This window comes from Pectinophora gossypiella, chromosome 14 (genome assembly GCF_024362695.1).
Source record: "Pectinophora gossypiella chromosome 14, ilPecGoss1.1, whole genome shotgun sequence".
Taxonomy (NCBI): Eukaryota; Metazoa; Arthropoda; class Insecta; order Lepidoptera; family Gelechiidae; genus Pectinophora; species Pectinophora gossypiella.
The window spans coordinates 16,038,134-16,059,685 of record NC_065417.1 but is presented as its reverse complement, the minus strand read 5'-3'; the positions used below and the strand labels follow the sequence as shown (position 1 = coordinate 16,059,685).

Sequence of the window (21,552 nt, the reverse complement as noted above, 5' to 3'; positions counted from 1 at the left end):
GATATAGTAATGTTATCGGTTTTTTGGGTGGCGGTATAAACTGAGCTATATCAAATAAAAACCGTAAAAAATAAATCAAGTAAAGTTATCAAAAAGTTATCTACACTACATCACATCCCTATAATGTGTAATGGCGGCTGCGCGCGTCGAAGTGTTATTTTTTTGTGAAAGAATTCCAATAATCAATAGGTATCTAGCCAGCAGCGGTTCGCTGAATAAAAATTGAAGACTTGTATAAAATACAATGTGATATGAGACAGTGGTTATTTTTTTTGTATATAGTGTAGTTATAAACAAACGGTAAACATAATGCATCGGCGCGGCGGGAAACGTATCCGGATGGATGATCCTCCACCGGAGTACGCGAACCCCATGACGCCGGCGACTCCCATGACAGACTACGGAGGGCAGTCCGTGCACGAGCCGGAGACCCCTAACCCTAACTACTCTGGGTTCAACATTGGCGCTGTTGCCAACTCGACGGCCGCTGAGGCGCCAAGAGAAGACCCCGACGAGTCTCACCACGAAGAGGAGGACCCGCGATCTCCCTCTCCAGCGCCAACGAAACGCATAACTCGTAGCCGAGGCCGCGGCGGCGACGGCGGCTATGTGGGTCGGCTGGCGGAGTCCCCGCCGCCGCCGCCTCTGCGCCGGCGCGGGAGGGGCGGTCGTGGCCGCGGCCGCGGTCGAGGCGCCGCGCCTCCACCTGCCTACTCGCCGCCGCCGGTGCTGCTGCCGGGAGACGATGAAAACAGCCTTTATAATATCCTACGCTTCAACAAGACTGCAATTAATGTAAGAATAACATTCTTAGTATTCTGGCTTGCTTGATCAACATTCTCTTACACTTATCTGTTTAATTTCCCTGCAGCAAGTAGTAGACATGTGGATAGAGCAATACAAGACCAACCGTGAGGGTGCACTGGTACAGCTGATGCAGTTCTTCATCAATTCGTCCGGGTGTCGCGGCAAGGTTACTCCTGACATGGCACAGATGGATCACACACTCATTATCAAGAAAATGACACAGGAGTTTGATGAGGTAGCTTGAATATTACTTAAAATAGTTTTTGTATTGTTATTTGAAAAAGTGCTGCATTCCAAACTGACTTCTCAACTTGTTTTTAATGTTCATAGGAAAGTGGAGAGTATCCACTTATTATGACTGGGCAAACTTGGAAGAAGTTCCGCTCCAACTTTTGTGAGTTCATCCAGACTCTGGTGAAGATGTGCCAATACTCCATTATCTATGACCAGTACCTGATGGACAACATCATATCTCTGCTCACTGGACTATCTGACTCTCAAGTGCGAGCCTTCAGACACACTGCTACGCTTGCTGGTAAGTTATTATAGGGTGGTACAAATATTACACCTTAAATTATAACATCTAATAAGCACACAATGTGTTACAGTAATGAAGCTGATGACAGCACTGGTAGATGTGGCTCTCCTGACGAGTGTGAACTGTGACAACTGCCTGCGTCAATATGAGGCGGAGCGGTTGAAGGCGCGCGACAAGCGAGCTTCTGACCGCCTAGAGGTGCTGGTGGCCAAGAGACAGGAGCTCGAGGAGAACATGGAGGAAATCAAGAACATGCTTTCATATATGTTCAAGTCTGTCTTTGTGCACAGATATAGGTACACTCTTTGTTTTGTTCTGACAATTTATTGCACTACATTTAAAATGTTTAAAAAAATAAATTTATTGCAAGCCATTTCCAAAGTAGGTTTTCATTTGGAGACATGTTGATAGTATATTCCACAATTCAGTATTTTCCATTGCATGTTGTCTTTAGCCACCCTCCCATCCAATATTCCTGACCGACTTGACCTCAAAATGTACATTTTGAAAAACCAGTATTTGTTTTTAAAGATTGATAGTCAATGCACCAAGATACAGAAGCAGATTGTAATGTTCAATGTATGTTTTTAGAGACACGCTGCCCGACATCCGCGCCATCACCATGGCGGAGATCGGCATCTGGATGGAGAAGTTCCCCGCGCACTTCCTCGACGACCTGTACCTCAAGTACATTGGCTGGACACTGCACGACAAGGTTAGCTAGTCAGTTCTGCAATAGAAACTGAAACATTTATAGTAAATCCACTTGAAACCCAATGCAAGAGGTAAACATTTCTTGAAAAGATTCACATCAAAATATTTGGCTTATACATATATTATACTATTACCTAAAACGTTCTCAGAAAATGCCTTGTTAATTGGATGCCACCAGTCGATCGATGCCGTCGACGATACGATGGAAGTCGATATCGATAGTCAGTTGTTACTTAGAGATTGCTGTCGATCGATATCGTTCGTCGCCATTCCATCGTAATAATATCGTCGGCATGCATCGATAATGCTTGTGTATTGGCCGGCAGGTGGGCGAGGTGCGCCTGCGCTGCCTGCAGGCGTTGCAGCCGCTGTACGCGTGCGAGGAGCTGAAGGGCAAGCTGGAGCTGTTCACGTCCAAGTTCAAGGACCGCATCGTGTCCATGTCGCTGGACAAGGAGACCGACGTCGCCGTGCACGCTGTCAAACTTGTCATCGCTATACTCAAGTACGTGCCAACAGTATCTAATGTATAGTTGTGATGCAATGTCACAGTAATGTTCATTTTGCAATGATGCTCCATTCTGTTGGTCTGATTATCGACTCGGCGCATGCATTTTTTTTTCTATAACTTACATGTTATCCTATTTTTGTACTTTTCTCACATATTTTTTAATGAAACATCACATCTAGTATCTTACATCATTTCTATCAGATGTAAAAAAAACTCCCATTATAAATGATAATGGTTCATTAAAAAGGGTTATCGATTGTCGGTCCATCCAGCACCTTCAATGTAAAAACACTCAATATATAAAAATGAAAGTGTAGAATCTCAGATCGTGCGTAATGTATACGTGGTACTTGCACCAGGATGCACCCGGACGTGCTGACGGACAAGGACTGCGAGAACGTGTACGAGCTGGTGTACTCGTCGTGGCGCGGCGTGGCGGCGGCGGCGGGCGAGTTCCTCAACGTGCGTCTGTTCCGCGCCGAGCCGCCCGCCGCCCCCGCCGCGCCCGCCGCCCCCGCCGCGCCCGCCGCCCCCGCCGGCGCGCCCTCCGCCGCCCCCGCCGCCCCCGCCACCCCCGCGCGCTCCCGCCGCGGCAAGCAGCGCCTGCCCAACACGCCGCTCATACGCGACCTCGTGCAGTTCTTCATCGAGTCCGAGGTAACAGCGCAGAGGTTGTAAGGTTTACAAGTACACTATTTAAAAGCGTATTACTAAATAGTGGTTTGTGTGTGTCAGTTGCACGAGCATGGCGCGTACTTGGTGGACTCTCTGATCGAGTCCAACCCTATGATGAAGGACTGGGAGTGCATGACGGACTTGCTCCTAGAGGAGGCGGGCCCGGGCGAGGAGGCGCTTGACAACAGACAGGTGAGCATTGTACAAGGAACCACGTTTCCCAGCTGAGCTTGACAGACCGCACCGCACTCCTGAGTGCAGTGCGGGTCTGTTAGACTAGTTTCCGTAATGAGCTTTAATTTGGCAGGAGTCGTCCCTGATCGAGCTGATGGTGTGCTGCGTGCGGCAGGCCAGCACGGGGGAGCCGCCCGTGGGCCGCGGCCCGGCACGCAAGCACCACCTCGTGCTCTCCAAGGAGCAGGCCAAGGTAGCGCACACCCAGACCCATATTTATACTCACACCGTCTCCCATATCCACGGCACATCCATACGGCAGATGAGATAATGAAATTACCTGGAGAAAAAAGACAAAACAGTCACGGATGGAAGTCATAGATTCAGATTTATGTTCTTCTCTCGTGTAGATTCTGCAATGGCCGACTTAACAACCCTAGTGTCGGTGTTTTTATATCATGTAAATTGTAATTAAGATTTGACTTATTTGATATGTTGGTGTAGGTGGTGAGCGACGACCGCATCCGCATGACGACGCACTTCATCGTGACGTTGCCGGCGCTGCTGGACAAGTTCGGCGCCGACCCCGAGAAACTGGCCAACCTGGTCGCCATCCCGCAGTACTTCGACCTCGAGCTCTACACCACGCAGCGGCAGGAAGGGGTCAGTACTGTTAACATGTCACTTGATAGAGAAGTTGGCCAACCTGGTCGTGTACTTCGACTTTGAGCTCTGAGTAACCGCTACAGATTGCAGCGTTCGAGCTACAGCGTAGTGATGTGAAGGTACCCGTGACCTGTCAGCCACCTGTTATGATAATTTCACCTCAATATAATCATGCTGTCATCCGGCAGAACCTGACGCTGCTGCTGAACAAGATCCGCGACGTGGTGTCGGTGCAGACGGAGGCGGAAGTGATCGAGCAGTGCGGCCGCACGCTGGAGTACCTGTGCGAGCCGCACGGCGCCCACACGCGCTGCAGCGTGGCGCGGGCCACCATCACCGACATGTGCGTCAACCGGTACAAGGAGGCCATCGACGACTACCGCAGCCTCATCGAGGGGGTACGTGTGCTTGTGGCTGATTTTGCAACCACCAATCGCTAGCGTCATCACATCATCTAAATAACCTAAAATTCGTCTACTAGACATGTAAAGATCCACGCTCAATATCTGTGTTCGACACCTCTTATGTAAGTCTGAACTGAGCGCATGAAAATAAAATGACATGTAAAGTTCTTGCTCAAAATCTATTATATTCCTTTAGGTATAATCGTCCGAATTAACAGATGTAGATCCTGTATACTAACATGTGGTGTACATTGTGTGTAGGGCGAGACCCCGGACGCGGACGAGGTGTTCAACGTGATCAACTCGCTGCGCAAGGTGTCCATCATGTACATGTGCCACAACCTCAACGACACCAACATCTGGGACTCTCTCTTCGAGGACCTGCCCAAGTGTGTCAAGCAGAACGAGACGCAGATGCCGCCGCAGGTGAGCCTCAATAATAATTGTGCATATGGTAAGGTTGAAATTATTTAAAGTCTTCTTGGATGGTCTTAGGTCTGTTTGTTATAAAAAAGAAAGTCATTCCAAATGAGTAAATTATGGAATAGCAATGGCAAAACAAGCCTTCCATAACAATATTCAAGCCAAAGCAATCAGAAAATGATGCATCAAAACTTTCGTATGGAGTATAGCCCTCTATGGATGTGAAACGTATTGGCGTCTCACCCTCCTTTAGGCAGAATCTGCATAAAGGGGACTCGGTCAGCTCCATTCTATGTAGGTGCTCGTTGAGTCTGCAATGCCCCGTGAGGGCCCTTATTAAGATCAAATTATGGACTTGCCTTGTGACGTTTCATAACGGAAGCTTTGTTCTTGATGTCGTGCCCCACCTTGCCCCCTCGCAGGCGCTGGTGTACGTGGTCCGCGCGCTGTTCTACTCGGTGCTGTGGTCGCTGCACGAGCTGGAGGAGCGCGCGGCCGGGCCGGCGCAGGACGCCGCCGCCGCCGCGCTGCGGGAGCGGCTGCACGCCTACTGCGCCCACTGCCGGGCCATCGTCGGCGCCGGCGTCACGCCCGACCTGCGCGAGGAGGTAGGATATACCACCAGCACCCCACTGCGGCCACAACCAGCTTATGTTGAATACCCTCCCCTAAATGGCACCAATGGAATAAAGATGTTCATCGTGTGACATCATAATCCTCCCTCCCGCAGGCGTACACCAGCCTGTGCGACCTGCTGATCTTCTTCGCGGAGCACCTGGCCACGATCCACAACGCGGGTGTACCGGCCATGAAGCAGCTGGTGTACGAGTGCGACTCCGACCTCGCCGACCTGCTCAACGACTTCATACAGGAGTTCGTCTTCGTGCACCACAACTACGGTATGCTTACATCACAGACTACTACCTCTACATTACAGTATACACAATGCTGTTTGCTAATTCGACATGAAGTTAGAGATTTGGCCATGGATCATATTGGACCTAACTTGGATCACACCCAAGACACTATATACAAAAATCTCATTCGCGTGCGAGGCATAAGTCCGCGCGATTAAAGTGGCTCCCATTGGGAGGGTGAGGTAAATCCAGCTGATATCGATGCAGGGCGGAGTGCCCCTTCTATACTTAGTGTTATCGTAGTATGGGCTGCAACGATTGATTGTGAACGTGCTCGCGCGATGCTATTTAACATGGAAAGATATTACAAACAAGTTTTTTTTTATGTACGTAAGTGATGGATGAACAACTGTGTTGGTATTTGATGAAAAAAGTGCCTAAATCAAATCATATCTTTCGCTGACTATGGACTAAATCTTGTAACTTTTGTAGCGTCGAATTAGGGTCTCTCGTATGTATGTACATTTAACATTTCAACTTATCCGTGGCTTGATTGAACTTTGTACTCCGAGTTAGGAGTTTGTAAGTATCGCTGTACGTTTATTATCGTGTCATTTGATAGAGATGTTTTGGAATTTTATAATTGTTTTTATTTTATATTGGAATATAAATGGTGTATAAAATAATGACGAGGGGCTTCTTTCAGGATTTCAGGACCATAGTAAATACTATGTGTGACGCAGTTATAGAATATTCATCGGGATTACTCGTTGTTTGTAATTTTAAGCGCGTGTACATTTCACGGTGTTACATTTGTCTGTTCACGTGCGTACTGTGACAGCGAGGAAAAATATGCATTATTTGGAGTGGCGTGCACCGCGCATGCGCCCGGCCCGCCCCGTCGCCCGATTTTCATACCCGCTACGTTACTTTTATCATAAGATGGCGCGCATTACGTACCGGAGCAAGTGGGAAAATAGTAGTTTCGCGTTCCGTGCGTATCTTATGATAAAACTGTACCGCCCGTGATAGCCGTAACCTCACGGCGGGCGGGGGCGGCGGGGCGGGGCGGGCGCACGTGTAACGTTGGTGTTTGGTTGCATGTGGCGCGGCGCCGGCTCGGGGTAAGCAAGCAGCGACGGCGGCCGACTTTGCCTTAGTAATGCGCGAGCCTGACGCCCCGCGACCCGCGACCCGCCGCGTCTCGATAATGCATATTTTTTTCTCGGTCCGCCCGTACGCTCGGTGTGCTCCGCGTGTGACGTCACCTAACATTACTAAGGGAAAATGTCGCGCCCGCTCTGATGCGATCCGAGATCGTCGGCCGCCGACACCCGGCCGAGATGTAACCCTTATAATGAGCGGGCCGTCCGAGGAGTGCGCACGCTCGCGGTCTCGGATCGCAGTTCCGTTTCGTTGGGAAACGATGAGCATGTCTTGTGCCGTGTTGTCTCGGTTCCTTTCGTTTTGGTTATGCAGCATCGACGGTACTAAGTTTACTAAACTCGACCTGCAGTAACGGCGCGACGTTGTACCGCGCACGCGTTACCGCAGGGGCGCGGCTTGTACTAAATTGGAGCTGATTTTCTGCAACTAATTTGTGTATCGCAGTCGCACATCACGCGCTTCTTACTCTCAGCAGTAGGCCGCACGTGGCAATGCATGGAATACTTGGTTTGTGCGGTACTAAACGATGGCGTTGTTGTTTTGTTTTATTTGTACATTTATTTTGCTGGCGCTTAGTCATTGTGGGGGTGATGTTGCCATCGTATGGACTGGACGCTGGCCACGTGACGTCTTAGCTTGCACTCTCTATTTGGCGGTCATAATGCGTCAACTAGGAGGTGGCGTGGCCAGTGGTGTCGGCTGTTCGCCCGCGTACTACAGCACGGTCGTACGTTGCAGACGGTCAAGACGAGAGACGCATCGAGGAGCTTCACAAGCGGCGCAACTTCCTGGCCGCGTACTGCAAGCTCATCGTGTACAACGTGGCGCCCGTGCGCCGCGCCGCTGACGTCTTCAAACATTATATCAAGGTACAATCGAATAAAAAAAATAAGAAAGGATAATGGCATCTCAAACAGATGTTTTTGGTCTTTGAGTGCTGTTAGATACAACATACCATTGCGTTGAGTCCTGAAGATTGGAGATCATTGTAACTCTTATAAGGTTTAAATTTGCACGTTACTAACCTGTTTCTATGGTACAGACGTAATAATATTTGGAAAAATACGAGGGAGACGTGTGTGTGTGTTGCAGTGCTACAACGACTACGGCGACATCATCAAGGCGACGCTGAGCAAGGCGCGCGAGATTAACAAGCAGAGCTGCGCCATGACGATGCAGCTGGCCATGCAGGCGCTGTACTGCGACTGCCGCGCCAGCCACGCCGCGCTGCACCGCCAGCTGCCCGAGCTGCAGGAGCTCAAGGTACGCCGCGCGTGACACTGCTGGCACCTGTAGCTACTATGTGGGAACGACACTTATATGGTGTGCTTGAGCACACCTTCGACCCTCGACACAGATAACATGGCTGCTTTGCAGGAGTATTTTTGTAGATTTATATCTTTAGCGCAAAGAAGAGGGAAGTCAAGGCGTCGTGTGTCGATCTCAAGTCCCGTGACACAAACTTTTCTATAAACACGCGTTTGTATTGAATAATAAATTGTGTATCAGGAGCTGGCGAAGCGCTTCGCGGTGATGTTCGGTCTGGACGCGGTGAAGAACCGCGAGGCGCTGACGGCGCTGCACCGCGCCGGCATCGCGTTCGCGGCGCTGGAGGCCGCGCCGCCGCACCCCGCCCCCAACCTGCTGTTCCTCGACGCGCTCTCGGAGTTCTCCGCCAAGCTGCTGCGCCAGGACAAGCGACACGTGCTCAAGGTACGCTCCACATGACATACCACAACGCCTGGATCACCGAAGCGGTAAGCAGAGGTGTAGAGCATAATATGTATACACCCACTCCCTGCCAGGTGACTAGCCTATTGCCATTAACCGAGCACAAATCCTGGAAACTACGCACGCTACGTTTTTTATCACTTTTTGTCTCTTCCAAGCGACAAATACTAAGCTATGAATGAAAGAAGTTATATTCACGTTATAACGATCTTGCGCATATTTTTCTTCTCATTCTACCAGTAACTTATAAGTGTATGTGTTAACTTCGATAAGTTCCGATAAACATGTGTTATGCTTGTTGTTCCAGTTCCTGGAGAGCAGGCTGCCGATGTCGATGCAGTGGGGCGAGGAGTGGGCGCCGCTCAGCAACTACCGCTCGTCGCTGCTGACGGACGCGCCCGACGAGCGCGCGCAGCCCACGCCCGCACGCAAGCACTACGCGCGCCGCACACGTACGGCACACGATACGAACCCATAGCGCATACACGATTAGCGACTGAACGCATAGACGACTAGGGACTGAACGCATAGACGATTAGCGACTGAACGCATAGACGACTAGGGACTGAACGCATAGACGATTAGCGACTGAACGCATAGACGACTAGGGACTGAACGCATAGACGATTAGGGACTGAACGCATAGACGACTAGGGACTGAACGTATAGACGACTAGGGACTGAACGTATAGACGATTAGCGACTGAACGCATAGACGACTAGGAACTGAACGCATAGACGATTAGCGACTGAACGCATAGACGACTAGGGACTGAACGCATAGACGATTAGCGACTGAACGCATAGACGACTAGGGACTGAACGTATAGACGATTAGCGACTGAACGCATAGACGACTAGGAACTGAACGCATAGACGATTAGCGACTGAACGCATAGACGACTAGGGACTGAACGCATAGACGATTAGCGACTGAACGCATAGACGACTAGGGACTGAACGCATAGACGACTAGGGACTGAACACATAGACGATTAAGGACTGAATACATAGACGATTAGCGACTGAACGCATGGACGATTAGCAACTGAACGCATAGACGACTAGGGACTGAACACATAGACGACTAGGGACTGAATACATAGACGATTAGCGACTGAACGCATGGACGATTAGCAACTGAACGCATTGACGACTAGGGACTGAACACATAGACGATTAGCGACTGAACGCATAGACGACTAGGGACTGAACATAGACTTTCTCTAGTTATTATAAATTTGTACAAGCTAGATTTCAACTTGTCTCTCCTACTTCCTGCCTGATTTATTTTAGTAATTCTAAACGTTTTCCGTTATATTATACACATTCATAACGTCACGCCGGGTAGCAGAGGTATATAATATAATAATATACTCTCACCCCACACCAGCTACGTGTAAGTCTTATGTAAGCGTTAGATTATAGCTTTAATTTGTCATATTCATTGTTGTAGGAGGTCACAACGAGGAAGACGAGGCGGACGACAACGCGGACTCTGACGCCGACCAGCCCGGGTGAGCTGCAACACAACACTAACATAGCATAGTGTACTTGATACGACATTATACGTGTACCGCCTGACTGAGTTGATGGGGGGCGACGCTGTGCCGCGAGGGGGTACCTACTTGTTTCCCCCCATTGGATATATATAGGTACCGTAGATAAAGCGTGTGATACAAAATTGCGACAAAACCTCGAGGGTAACTTAGCTATACATTCATACGCAGCGGTATATACTTTCGACAAAAAATATATAGGTTATAATCCACATGTTGCCAGTCGTTAATCGCGTACTACGGAACGTCAGAGCATGGATCGCTATTTCTGCTCCAACTTTTCGTCCCACTTTTTGAGCGCTCATGGTCAATCTACGGTACTTATATATCAATGTTTCAACGACATAACTGTACAACATCGTATGAAATCATAATCATTGTTATTTTGTTCATGAAACTTAAATGTTTTTGAGATATAGGCTTGGTTCAATCAAGTGGGAAGTGGGTTCAAACAATCAAGTGGGACGTCAGTTTATTGGCTAGTGGAACAATTGTAACAGCTGCTTTCCTTAAAATAACGTTCACGTTCGAAGCAACACCTCCCGCACTGTCTCGCTACTCTATCATCGACCTACTCGAGTGGTACACGTATATAATATTGTTCTAAGGAAATGAAGTTTATACAGTTTTATATCTCATTCCACAAGGTAGACTATCAAATCATGGCCTTACTATTTATATAATTATATCTGTTTATTTAATGAAATCTTATAACAATTTGTAACACTTAAAAATTGATTTTGTAATTTTAAGTACTTGATTTATCACTATGTTTTATTATTGTATTATAAATTGGATTATGTAGTTAGTGTAGAATAATTATAATAAATTGAATCATTCATGTATTGTTTCCGTATTTGATGATTGTGAATGTAGTTAGTAAGGTGATATATTTTTATATTAAACGACGTTTGTTATGAATGTGTTGTCCTTTACTACTTAACGGTGATTGCACGCACTAACCTCGACCAAAGCATAATGCAAAAGTCACCATTTGGGTGAAAAAATATGTTGTTTTCAAGTAAAGGTGAAAACTGTTTTAGGATTAGGAAGTGATAAAACACGCGATCCGAGATCGTTTCAAATTGATGTTTGTATGGCGCGCGCGGAGAGGTGTAAGTTATTATAATACATGTGTGTTTAAAATTATTAGGTTTTTATTACGTGCCTTAACTCGTGTGTTCGTTGTGCTTTTTTTGTTACGACAGTTCTGTTATATAGATTATAAAAATCAAATCGGTTGTTCTTTTCTGAATTTGTAATATGTTATTTTTGGTTCTGTTGGTGCGTGTGGGCAGCTTATAATTATTATTTGTCGATATCGTAGCGTAGCTGACTAGCTAAGTTTATTTGCATGGCTTTTGATATATAGGTTTATTTAATTTCATAAGTATTAAATTAAAAATAAAAAAGTATAATGTGGTAAGAGGCTACATGTGACCCTTCCGACTAACACGGTGTGGTGGTGCCAGCCGCGGGCGCCGCGGGCGCCTGCCGCTGGTGTGGCGCCGCGCCCGCCTGCCGCGCCGCCGCGCCGCCCCGCCCTCCTCCAGCGAGGGCAGCGCCTCCATACACTCGGCCTCCAGCCCCGCCACCCCCGCCACCCCCGCCCGCCGCTCGCGGCGCATCGCCGCCGCCTCCCCTGACGTGCATACCACTCCAACCACCAAACGCAACTCTGATTCTCTCACCCCGAGGGCATCTATAACATCTCAAGAGACTGCTACGAAAAGTCGTAAACGCAAACGCGGCCGCGCCGTCATCGACAGCGAAGACAGTTACGAAGAGGAGCGATCTGAAAAAGATAACGGGGAAAATAAAAATGACAATGTAGGGAAGAACAAGAAAAGAGCGAGAGGAGAAGATGAAGACGATGTGAATACAGGGAACGACAGAAAGAGAAGCAAGAGTAGTAGTGCGGGCGAGCAGACGTTCCCGACGAGGACGCGCGAGAGGAACTCTCGCAACTCGCAAGCTGTACTAGAACCGCAGACTACACCCAGGTAAATACCATCCAAGTTATCGAATATCTTGTCATAAAATAACCGTCTTTAACGAAAGGGTTACCCGCCTTTTCGCTGAAAAATTATACGCTAATTACCTTTACCCAAATAACGTTTACCAAAATGTTTGATTGCCTATCAACGTTACACGTAAAAACGTTTGCGGTCTGTTTTATTTCCCAACTAATTTGAATGTCAGATAATAAGTACGCATATTTTTTTTTATTACGCTGGTGTTTAAACACGCTAAAAAAACACCAACCGTGCGCGGACGAAGTTGCGGACGGTTACCTATTAAGTATACAGGTCAGGTTAACTTCATTGCAAAATCAGCCAGATCCGAATTCTACCATCATTTACAAACCATTAATGAACATAATGCCTATTAAAAAGATGCAAGGTGATAGTTTGCATAATGAAAGCGTGCCTGACGAAATTATGATGATTTTGGTGAACTAGTTGAAATCCTAAAAGATCATAAGGGTTGTGAGATCAATGACCGACCTCATGGACCCTGGTGTCAGGGTTGCCATTGAGCCGCCAAAGACCCCAGACGACTACATACTTAAGTAAATAGTAGCCGAGACGGACAGCTGCATGTGCCAACGAATATAGTAGTGAGAAGTTATCGCTAGTGTGTTATATCGTAGCGTGCAGCCGTAGTGAAGCATGTTGACATGTGTACAGGAGCACGCGCAGCCGCAGCAGCTGCAGCGCCGTGGCGGCCACCACGCGCGTGCGCGTCGACGTGCATCGCGGCCAACACGAGTGAGTCTGCACACTGGTACTTCTTAACATGACATACCGGACAATACGTAAATAGTCACTTTTAGACATACACGCACTTTATACATAGGCACCTACCTGTCTACTACTATATACTCATCTATATACTATGCTTTATTTAACATTTAATCACGTATCTATCCGTTAAAAAAAGTATAATATTGAAATATCCTCTATACTTCCCACTGCAAGGCTCCTCTCGGAGAGGGCTCGACACATACTTCACCACGCTGTTGCTGATTATTATAGAATCATATTGTGATCATACAGAAGCCCATTAATCAAGAATTGAATTGGAGAAACATCCAGAAACTATTATTATTGTTTAATACTTGGATACTCAGTGAAGGAAAACATCGTGAGGAAACCCATTAGTTCCGTGAAATGCATTTTCGGAGGTATGTGACCTAATCTGTATTGGGCTGGTTTTCCCTTCGCGGGTTGGAAGGTCAGATAGGCAGTCGCTTCTGGAAAAAACTGGACCTGTCAAATCTTCAGGTTAGGTTAGTGGACCCTGTGAAAAACGGAGTAACGCTGACGACTTAGATACTCAGTGGTTCAGTTTTTCTATTCGGCGTTTCTAGGCATTTCAATAAACCAATATATAACACTTACTTTGGCGAGCTGCACTTGTAACCAGGAGTTCACCACACGTGGGCCCAGCAGAATGGGTGCCCATTCTTATATTAGATATTCCACCAATCAGTAAGTTTGTCTAGCCAGTTTTAATAACACACAGTGTACACACAAAATAGCACAAAATACCATAAATATCTTGCACAACAGTCAATATAACCGCCGAAACCAAATTTGACAAGTATCTTTCGTAATGCCGAGACAATAACGGCGTCGATGTCAAACCTACCCACCTTTCTTGGCTGCGGGTTGTTGCAGTATACCCACTTATTAATATATCATAATGCCGTATACATGCAACAACACGCACGATACACACTCAAGCCTGCAAGCCATATTAGGGTAGAGAGACACAGGTCGTCAGGAGGTAAGATAAATAGTATGATAAACTAAGTAGAAACAGCTCACCAAGTCTATAAGCTTATAATGAAAATAGGATGCGATTCCCTATATTTCTGCCACATATTTGATGAGCAGAGCATAAAGCGTTTTAAGTTTTTCCTCTTGTCTCTAGTCATACATGAGTGTTTTATGAGATTATGAACTGGATTTAGACTGATGAAATGTAATGTACTTACAGACTAAGGGTGATTTAACGGGCCGAAAGACAACACGCCTCGCGGGCTGAAAACCTCGCACCACTTGATCCGCTTGCCACCTTCTTTGCCGCTAGTTAATCTTCAAAAATAGTCCTATACTAATGAGTGTGCAGCTTTATGTTTATATCGTGGAATGTGTCCAGGAGTAGCGGCAGCCGCGACATGTCCCTCACCTCGCCCGAGGCCGAGCTCGCCACGCACATCTACGACTGACAGTAGTGCCACCTGTGAAGAGAACACCGCCCGTCGTATATACACGGGCCATTTGTTATTAGTGATTATAAAGACGCCAATTACAGTTTATTCAATGATTGTTATCCAGAAATTGTAACGGTGACATCGCAATTTCGAGGATATTGTCCTAAAGGATAGGTTTTTCTTATTTTTATTTCATTTTTTTCTAGTTTGCTTTTGAGAAGTTGTTAAAGTTTATCGAACATTGTGTTCGGGTTTATTATGTGTGACACTAAGTACAGAGTTTATTGCAATAAACAGTTGTGAGTAAATGGTTGTTGTTATTGCGGGTGCCACCCCGCCGGCGCGTGCCGGCGAGCCGCGAGGAAACAGTCGATAGCGCTGTGACGCTCTCGTAATACATTATGTGAAGTTTGTTGTTAAACAGTTGTGAATGGAGGGAATTTGTAGAGGAAACTTGTGACGTAAAGAAAAAACACGGCGCACTACACCTCGTGTGTAATGTAGCAGGTATCTGGACGCGCAGGAGTCACTGTACACTCCAAGTGCGTCAAACTGAGGTCATGGTAAACAAAGTCGTGGAAGAATACCAGCCAAGTCATCCGCTGACCGGTACGACATTTCTAGAAATGTGTAATGTAAAAAATATATACCTACATATGTATGCTCTAGTATTGTTCATCGCCAGAGGGAATGTAATAATGTATCGATAATGTTTTAAGACACGTGAGTGAGCCCTGCAGCCGGGCCCGCCGCGGGGCGTCGCTCAGAGTGTATGGGCGGGGCGCGCGCTGATCACACCTCTAGGCTTTACTGTTTATCGCTTTGCGATATTTATTTACCCTATTATCTATACAATACTATTATACCCTCTCCGGTTGATTGAGAGGAGGCCTGTGCCCAGCAGTGGGACGTATATAGGCTATTTATGTTATATGTTATGATATTTATTTATATATAAGCAAACTACGATTACTTGTTCAAATTCTAGTAGTATTTTTTTGAAGTTTGATGCGTTTCACTATACGTTTTTCGTATTATTAATTTATTAGGCGACAGACAAACGAAAGTACCTAAAAACGATTTGGTCTCCACGTACCTCCATTGGAAATAGGCGAGATCTTACGGATATGTATAATGTGACAGTCGTTAAGGAATCTAGATAAAGGAAAAGAGTAAAATAAAATTACTATTACATCTAGTGACTATAATATTTCCACACACAAAACACATTACACAATTTAGGCTACTACTAGATTGTATTAGGAACTAATATGTCAGTTCAGTATTTAACCTATTCGGTTTTGCTATAAGCACCGAAGCTGAAGTTTTCCAAAAGTAACAGTGTACCACATAATTTAATATCACACATCATTCGGGGGTAAACCCTCCCATGGTTGGGACCAAGCTTACGGTATCCGTTATCATACAATCCGGTAGGGTGATGTGAGCGGTACTTGCTCGGGGCTCCTTCCCGCCCGCCGCCCACACTCCTGGATGATCACTGGGGGCCGGCGGGGCGGGCCGCCGGGCGCACGGCGGTGAGCATGCAGGCGCAGCCCACCGCCACGTCGTAGATGACGCTGGTGGGCGGCCGCCCGGCGTGCACGTACTGCACCGTCACCTTGGCGACAAACATAACATTAGCACACGACTACATTGCGGGCACTGCACTGGGTATTCAGAGGGACAGCCGTCCTACCGAGTGTCTCGTTAGACCTTGGTGACAGGTGGTGAGCCGTATCGCCGTCTATACGTAAAGGTCAGTAGCCAAGTGTCAGTGGGCAGTCACCTGGTCGTGCAGCTCGACGCAGTGCAGGCGCCCCCCGGGGCGGCGGTGGGCGCAGCACTCGTTGCGCGGGATGCCGGCGCGCGCGCACCGCGCCGACGCGTCCTCCTGCGCGCACTTCAGGTATTTGATGACCCGCGGCTCGCGGTTAGGGTCCTGCGACATATTGTAAATAACGGCCGATTTACATCGAGTGACTCACTGACGCCGGGTCAAGCCACTGGCCCGTGTCCATCGTGTAAACGGTGCTACTGTCAGCACTGACTTGAATTTTGTGTGATTTTTTAAAGTCCGTGAAGTCCTTTCTGGGTTCAACAACCGTCTCAATGTAAATCGGTATTTTTAAGTATTAATATTGGAAACAATTGCTTTCGCAGTATACATACATTTCTGAAGTGTATGCGGACGATGTACCATATAATTCTACTTTGTAATGATTCCAACAATCGAGAATATTAACACACGTTCTCCCAACTGGATTATGAGTTTCGATATTAATATATTCCTATGAAGAAGATAATTATAATTACCACATCGACTGTAAACTCAGTGGGGCAGATAGTGTGGTTGACGACGGCGTGCACATCCACCGTCGGCACCGCAGCTGCGCGGGCGCACCACAACGCGATCATTGCTAACACTGTCCATCTTATGTCCAACATGGTGACGGGAGCACCTGGGTTGTTAAAATAAAATTGATAACTTGATACTTTTGGGCTACATTTACGTTGAAAGGTCAAGTTTATAAGACTGAAAGAATGTAACTTGAATTATAGGCTACCAGTTGGATTTGAAAATACTGTTTATCTTATTTATTATTAAAGCCATAGAGTTTCATTTAGAAGACAGAACAAAAGTGGAATAGGTACGATATTCACTAGGAATAACTTGTTTCCACACTCACAAGAATCTTTTGGGTTTTCCACCTAAAGATTTTGTCATAAGGCTAAAACTTTCCTGTTCCGAGTAAAATTCACTAATTACCTACACTTGGCATCGTCAAGAAAGGCACACCACTTAAGTACGGCTAATAACGCTTAACTGGCGGGCATGCACGTTTTTAAGCTTTATATTGAGCAGCGGTGATGTAAAAGTAAACAAACTTATCTGTATGCTCCAGCTGTTAATGAGACATGAGAACATTTACTCTTGCGAACTGTGCGGTTGTAAGTCAATATTAAGTTGACGTCACACGGGATTATCTGTTTGCTCTCGTTTCACTGCTACTTGTATGAATCATGCATGACCCACAGGACGCATACTGTGGCCCAGTACCAAGTATTGTTGCCTTCTGGTTTTTGGCTCTTACACATGGCTACAGCCCCGACACTTCTTCCGCGAGCGAGGCAGATAGTCCGCGCACGCTTCCTTACTCTTACGACTTATTTATTTATCTAATAATTATAACAAACAACAAATGGATCTAGTTGTTCGATAATATATATTTTTTTATAACACTGTAATTACCACATCCTTAACGGCCTTGTTGCTACTGAGCAATAAGGCCGCCTATTGTACTCATTCTATTTCTCTTTTGTTTTGTATTTTGTTATTTTCCTGTTTGTACAATATAGTATTTGTTATGTTATGTTACAACTATAAATTACGATACAGGCACACGGCAAACTCTCTACTTATCTATGCTTATTGTTATTATTATGATGGACTGAAAAAAAGAAAAAAAAAACAACACGTCCAGCTGCTTATCTTCCCGGGCGTGTACAACATACGACAGAGGGATTGTGTTATTTTTAACTTGATGGCCAATTGTTATGGGCCGTAGGCTTATCCTTGTCACCATAAGATTCATCATATCCATCTTGGTTTTATCAACAGTGCCCACCCTATTAGGGATTACGGGCGTGAGTATGTATTGTATAATTAGATGGTAATTATTGGGGTGTGGACCGCCACACGGTTGGAGATGACGCGGATGTGGTCGGGTCAATGGCCAGGACGTCAGTTCGTCCACAGAATGCGTCTACAAGGGCAACTTACGCGTGAGATGGTTCCTAGAACTGTACAGGGATATGAAATACTAAAATCACTTTTAGGACACGTTTTCTCTATCTGATTGCCAGGCATAATTTGATCGCTTGATATCATGTGGTTTCCAGGGTTTGTGCCCGAATCTTCTTCAATCGTGTGGGTTGTTAGGTGGATTACCAACCCCATCAACCCTGGTGTCAAAGGCACCCTGATATGGCTCATATGTAACGACTACTTACTTACATCAGTAAGTAGTAACCGGGACCAACGGTTTACCGTGCCTTCCGAAGCACGGATCATCTTACTTACGGACAATCAGGTGATCAGTCTGTAATGTCCTAACCAAACTAGGGATCACAAGTATTTATTGTGGTATGTCCCCACCGGGATTCGAACCCGGGACCTCCGGATCGTGGGCCCAACGCTCAACCACTGGACCACGGAGGTGTGCCCGAATAATGGCAATAGACTCGTCCGTGATTACATGGGACTTAAACATAACTAGCGAGGAGTAGGTGTATGTTTGTAGTATACACCTCTGTCTACCCTTCGGAGTTACAGTCGAGATGCTATGTTATATTTCCTATAGATGAACAAATTTTAGCTTTATAAGCAGCTAAACAGTTTTCTGCTTCCAATCCTAATCTTACCAATGTGACTAGGACATCAACGTCCACTGTCTTGTGGGTCTTGCATTACTAGTGCTCCTGCCGACTGCGCCTTGACTAGTACACTGCAGAGCCCCGATATCGACCCCGCCGGCGTGGTTGACGATTTCCCTCATTCAGCGCTTATCGCTATCGACCCACTAGGGTCGATTAATTCTTTCAAATATTTTTCCTCTCAGACGACGCCCTGAGCCGAGGTTCGCGCCCAACTGGGCACCCTCAGGCCTGTTGTCTTAAACGTTGTACCGGGTGAGAGCCTTCAGCGCTCCCCATTTGTCCGGCCAAGTAGTTAATGCCATCTGCGGCAAACCTACAATAAGTCACGTCAAAAAAAAAAAAGCCTTGACTAGCATCTGTTTAATCTTCTATCGCGTGGGTTGTGAGGTGGATGACCAACTTCAACTACCCTGGTGTCAGGGTTATTATTAAGCCGCCACAGGGCCCTGACATGGCTCATGTAATCACTATTACTTACTTAAGTACTCGCATCAGTAATTAGTAACCATGACCAACGGCTTAACGTGCTTTTCGAAGTACGGAACTAATATAATTCGCTGTTGGAACGATATCAATTTAGCAGGTCACTTGCTTTTCAATATGTTGCCGAATTTATTACTATGTGTCACCGCGGCACGAGTTTGTCGCGTGCTGCGCCTGAGTCACGCGGGCTGCCCCGCCGCGCTCGCGCATCATTCACGCGCTGCCTAAATTATACTTTTCCTTATCTTAATCTTAAAATTATACCGTCTTTTCACATAACACCTGTATTTATCTTCTATTATGTATTTAGATAATTATATATGATAAAGTGTACCTAAGTACTTACATTAATCATTCTCACATTCATAGCATCACATCTGTATCCCAAAGGGGAGGCAGAGGTGTATACAGGGTGTTCGTGACATCGTAACGAATACTGGGGGGATGATTCAGACTATACTAAACTTACTAAATTTTTTGTTTATTATTATTATTATTACTATGATTCTGAGTTGATATCAAGTGGATTTTCCTGACAGAAAATTCGTGAAAATTTCAGTGCTTTTTTAAATTATTTTCCGATCCATACTTTTGCGACGGAATATTCCACTTCATATCAACTCAGAATCATGATATGAACCTTAATGTTTTCGTTACGATGTCACTAACACCCTGCATAGTGTATAGGTACACCCACTCCTCGCCAGCTATGTTTAAATCTTATGTAATAGGGGGCTAACCTATAGCTAGGCACAAATCCTGCAAACCACGTGAACAATTCCCAAACATGAATTAAAAGTTACATAAGTCGAATGCAATGGATTAGAATCCGTGACACTACGATTTAAGTCACGCGTTTTCCGAACAGGGCTATCTCTTTCATTCTCACATTCGTAAATCGTACCTTATTTGTATCGTAATTCCTATACGAGTGGTCGTAACAAGCCATTTATTTTACGTATTTTATGCATAATATAAACACGACGAGAAAACCGTTACAGTGGGAAATAACATGATGACACTCGCGGGTTGTAAGGTCGTTAATGACGTAGATTATTTACGAGTCAGTGTGGGAGACTACACCGACAAGAGCGTGGCTCTTAAATTGATGATGGGTGATGATGTGGGAGACTATACTCCTGTTGCGGTCACGGCAATTACTTACTTATAACTATAGGCTCGTGGTTTGTATTGAAAAATTAAAAATTATTTTTATAGCTCATTTGTTTTATATCCTCGTAACGCCCGGATTTCCAGACACAATAGTTAAACAATGGGATTTGGATTTTAAAAGGCATTTGGGCCTTACGACCATATAATAACCTATAAAAAATTAAAATGTCCTAATCTTTATAGTATACAGAGACAGAAAACAACACACACACACCCAACAAGAAACAACAGGAAATCTCGGTGAGGTGTGGGTATTTTAGTTCGCCTTGCGATAGATGTACCTCTGATTACCCCGCTTGGGATTAGTCGTGTGCTTATGTTATGTTATTGTCGACTTCTCATTTGATATCTAATATTCTTTTTATGTTCTCTTTTTTAATTTTAATTTGCCTGTGCACAACTCTCTGATATCATATTAACTAGTTTAGGGTTATCAGTGGAAACCTGTAATTAGTTTTCAACTATTATGTTTGTTGACTTTCTGTATTTTATAATAAAATAAACTATTCTTAAATACCTAGTATACAAATTCTGTATCTATATCTACTTACTCTCTCTGTAGCGTGTTGCATAGTTAGGTAGGTACGTAAGTAGGTACCTATTATGTTACATTACTATCCTACAGCCACACCTGCCATGTTGCGGACGATAATTCACCATAAGCAACAAGTGTAGACATGACTTCTGGGAAGTTGAATAGGGAACATTCAAGCAATTCATCTAAAAAGCAATATTGCTATTCGACGTTGCGCACTTGCAATTATCTTTAGGTATGTGCATATGTCTAATTGCAATATTGCTTTTCAGATGGATTGCTTCAATGTGGCGTTTTTAGTCCCCATGTACTATCTATGCTATATTATATATGCTATGCTATATAATAAGCAGGGATTCTCTTAAAATGCATAAATGTTTTTGTTATAATTTTAATTATCATAATCCTTTTTGCATAACGTTTTTTAGCATAATAGTACTTTCTCATAATAACATCTAGGAATACTGTTTTGT

General features: G+C 45.5%; 3 protein-coding genes across 6 annotated transcripts in view; 2 read left to right on the top strand and 1 right to left on the bottom strand.

Moving 5' to 3' along the window:
• The first annotated feature begins 113 nt into the window (after nucleotides 1–113).
• Nucleotides 114–11,137, top strand: LOC126372634 (cohesin subunit SA-1). Its single transcript, XM_050018465.1, has 20 exons — nucleotides 114–795; nucleotides 872–1,042; nucleotides 1,138–1,342; nucleotides 1,416–1,641; nucleotides 1,937–2,060; nucleotides 2,386–2,564; nucleotides 2,930–3,052; nucleotides 3,125–3,227; nucleotides 3,306–3,437; nucleotides 3,553–3,672; nucleotides 3,924–4,082; nucleotides 4,274–4,483; nucleotides 4,751–4,915; nucleotides 5,335–5,520; nucleotides 5,643–5,811; nucleotides 7,675–7,805; nucleotides 8,029–8,199; nucleotides 8,446–8,649; nucleotides 8,975–9,119; nucleotides 10,124–11,137. The coding sequence occupies exons 1-20, from the start codon at nucleotides 310–312 to the stop codon at nucleotides 10,186–10,188; spliced, it is 3,474 nt and encodes a 1,157-aa protein (XP_049874422.1). The 5' UTR covers nucleotides 114–309; the 3' UTR covers nucleotides 10,189–11,137.
• A 506-nt stretch (nucleotides 11,138–11,643) lies between these two features.
• On the top strand, nucleotides 11,644–14,756 carry LOC126372703 (pre-mRNA-splicing factor 38B-like). The gene is made up of 4 exons (XM_050018551.1): nucleotides 11,644–11,648; nucleotides 11,699–12,229; nucleotides 12,917–12,997; nucleotides 14,394–14,756. The coding sequence occupies exons 1-4, from the start codon at nucleotides 11,644–11,646 to the stop codon at nucleotides 14,461–14,463; spliced, it is 687 nt and encodes a 228-aa protein (XP_049874508.1). The 3' UTR covers nucleotides 14,464–14,756.
• Nucleotides 14,757–15,663: 907 nt separating this feature from the next.
• Nucleotides 15,664–21,552, bottom strand: part of LOC126372819 (uncharacterized) — a 43,183-nt gene continuing 37,294 nt past the window's right edge. The window contains exons 1-4 of one of the 4 annotated variants that reach the window (XM_050018725.1): nucleotides 17,139–18,502; nucleotides 16,765–16,910; nucleotides 16,238–16,390; nucleotides 15,664–16,069 (exon numbers count right to left, since the gene is read on the bottom strand). In XM_050018725.1, the coding sequence (XP_049874682.1) occupies nucleotides 15,947–16,069; nucleotides 16,238–16,390; nucleotides 16,765–16,896 (408 nt within the window). In that variant the 5' untranslated portion in view covers nucleotides 16,897–16,910; nucleotides 17,139–18,502 and the 3' untranslated portion in view covers nucleotides 15,664–15,946. Of the gene's footprint in view, nucleotides 16,070–16,237; nucleotides 16,391–16,764; nucleotides 16,911–17,138; nucleotides 18,503–21,552 lie in introns of those variants that run through there. The other 3 variants (XM_050018724.1, XM_050018726.1, XM_050018728.1) reach the window with 3 other exon arrangements.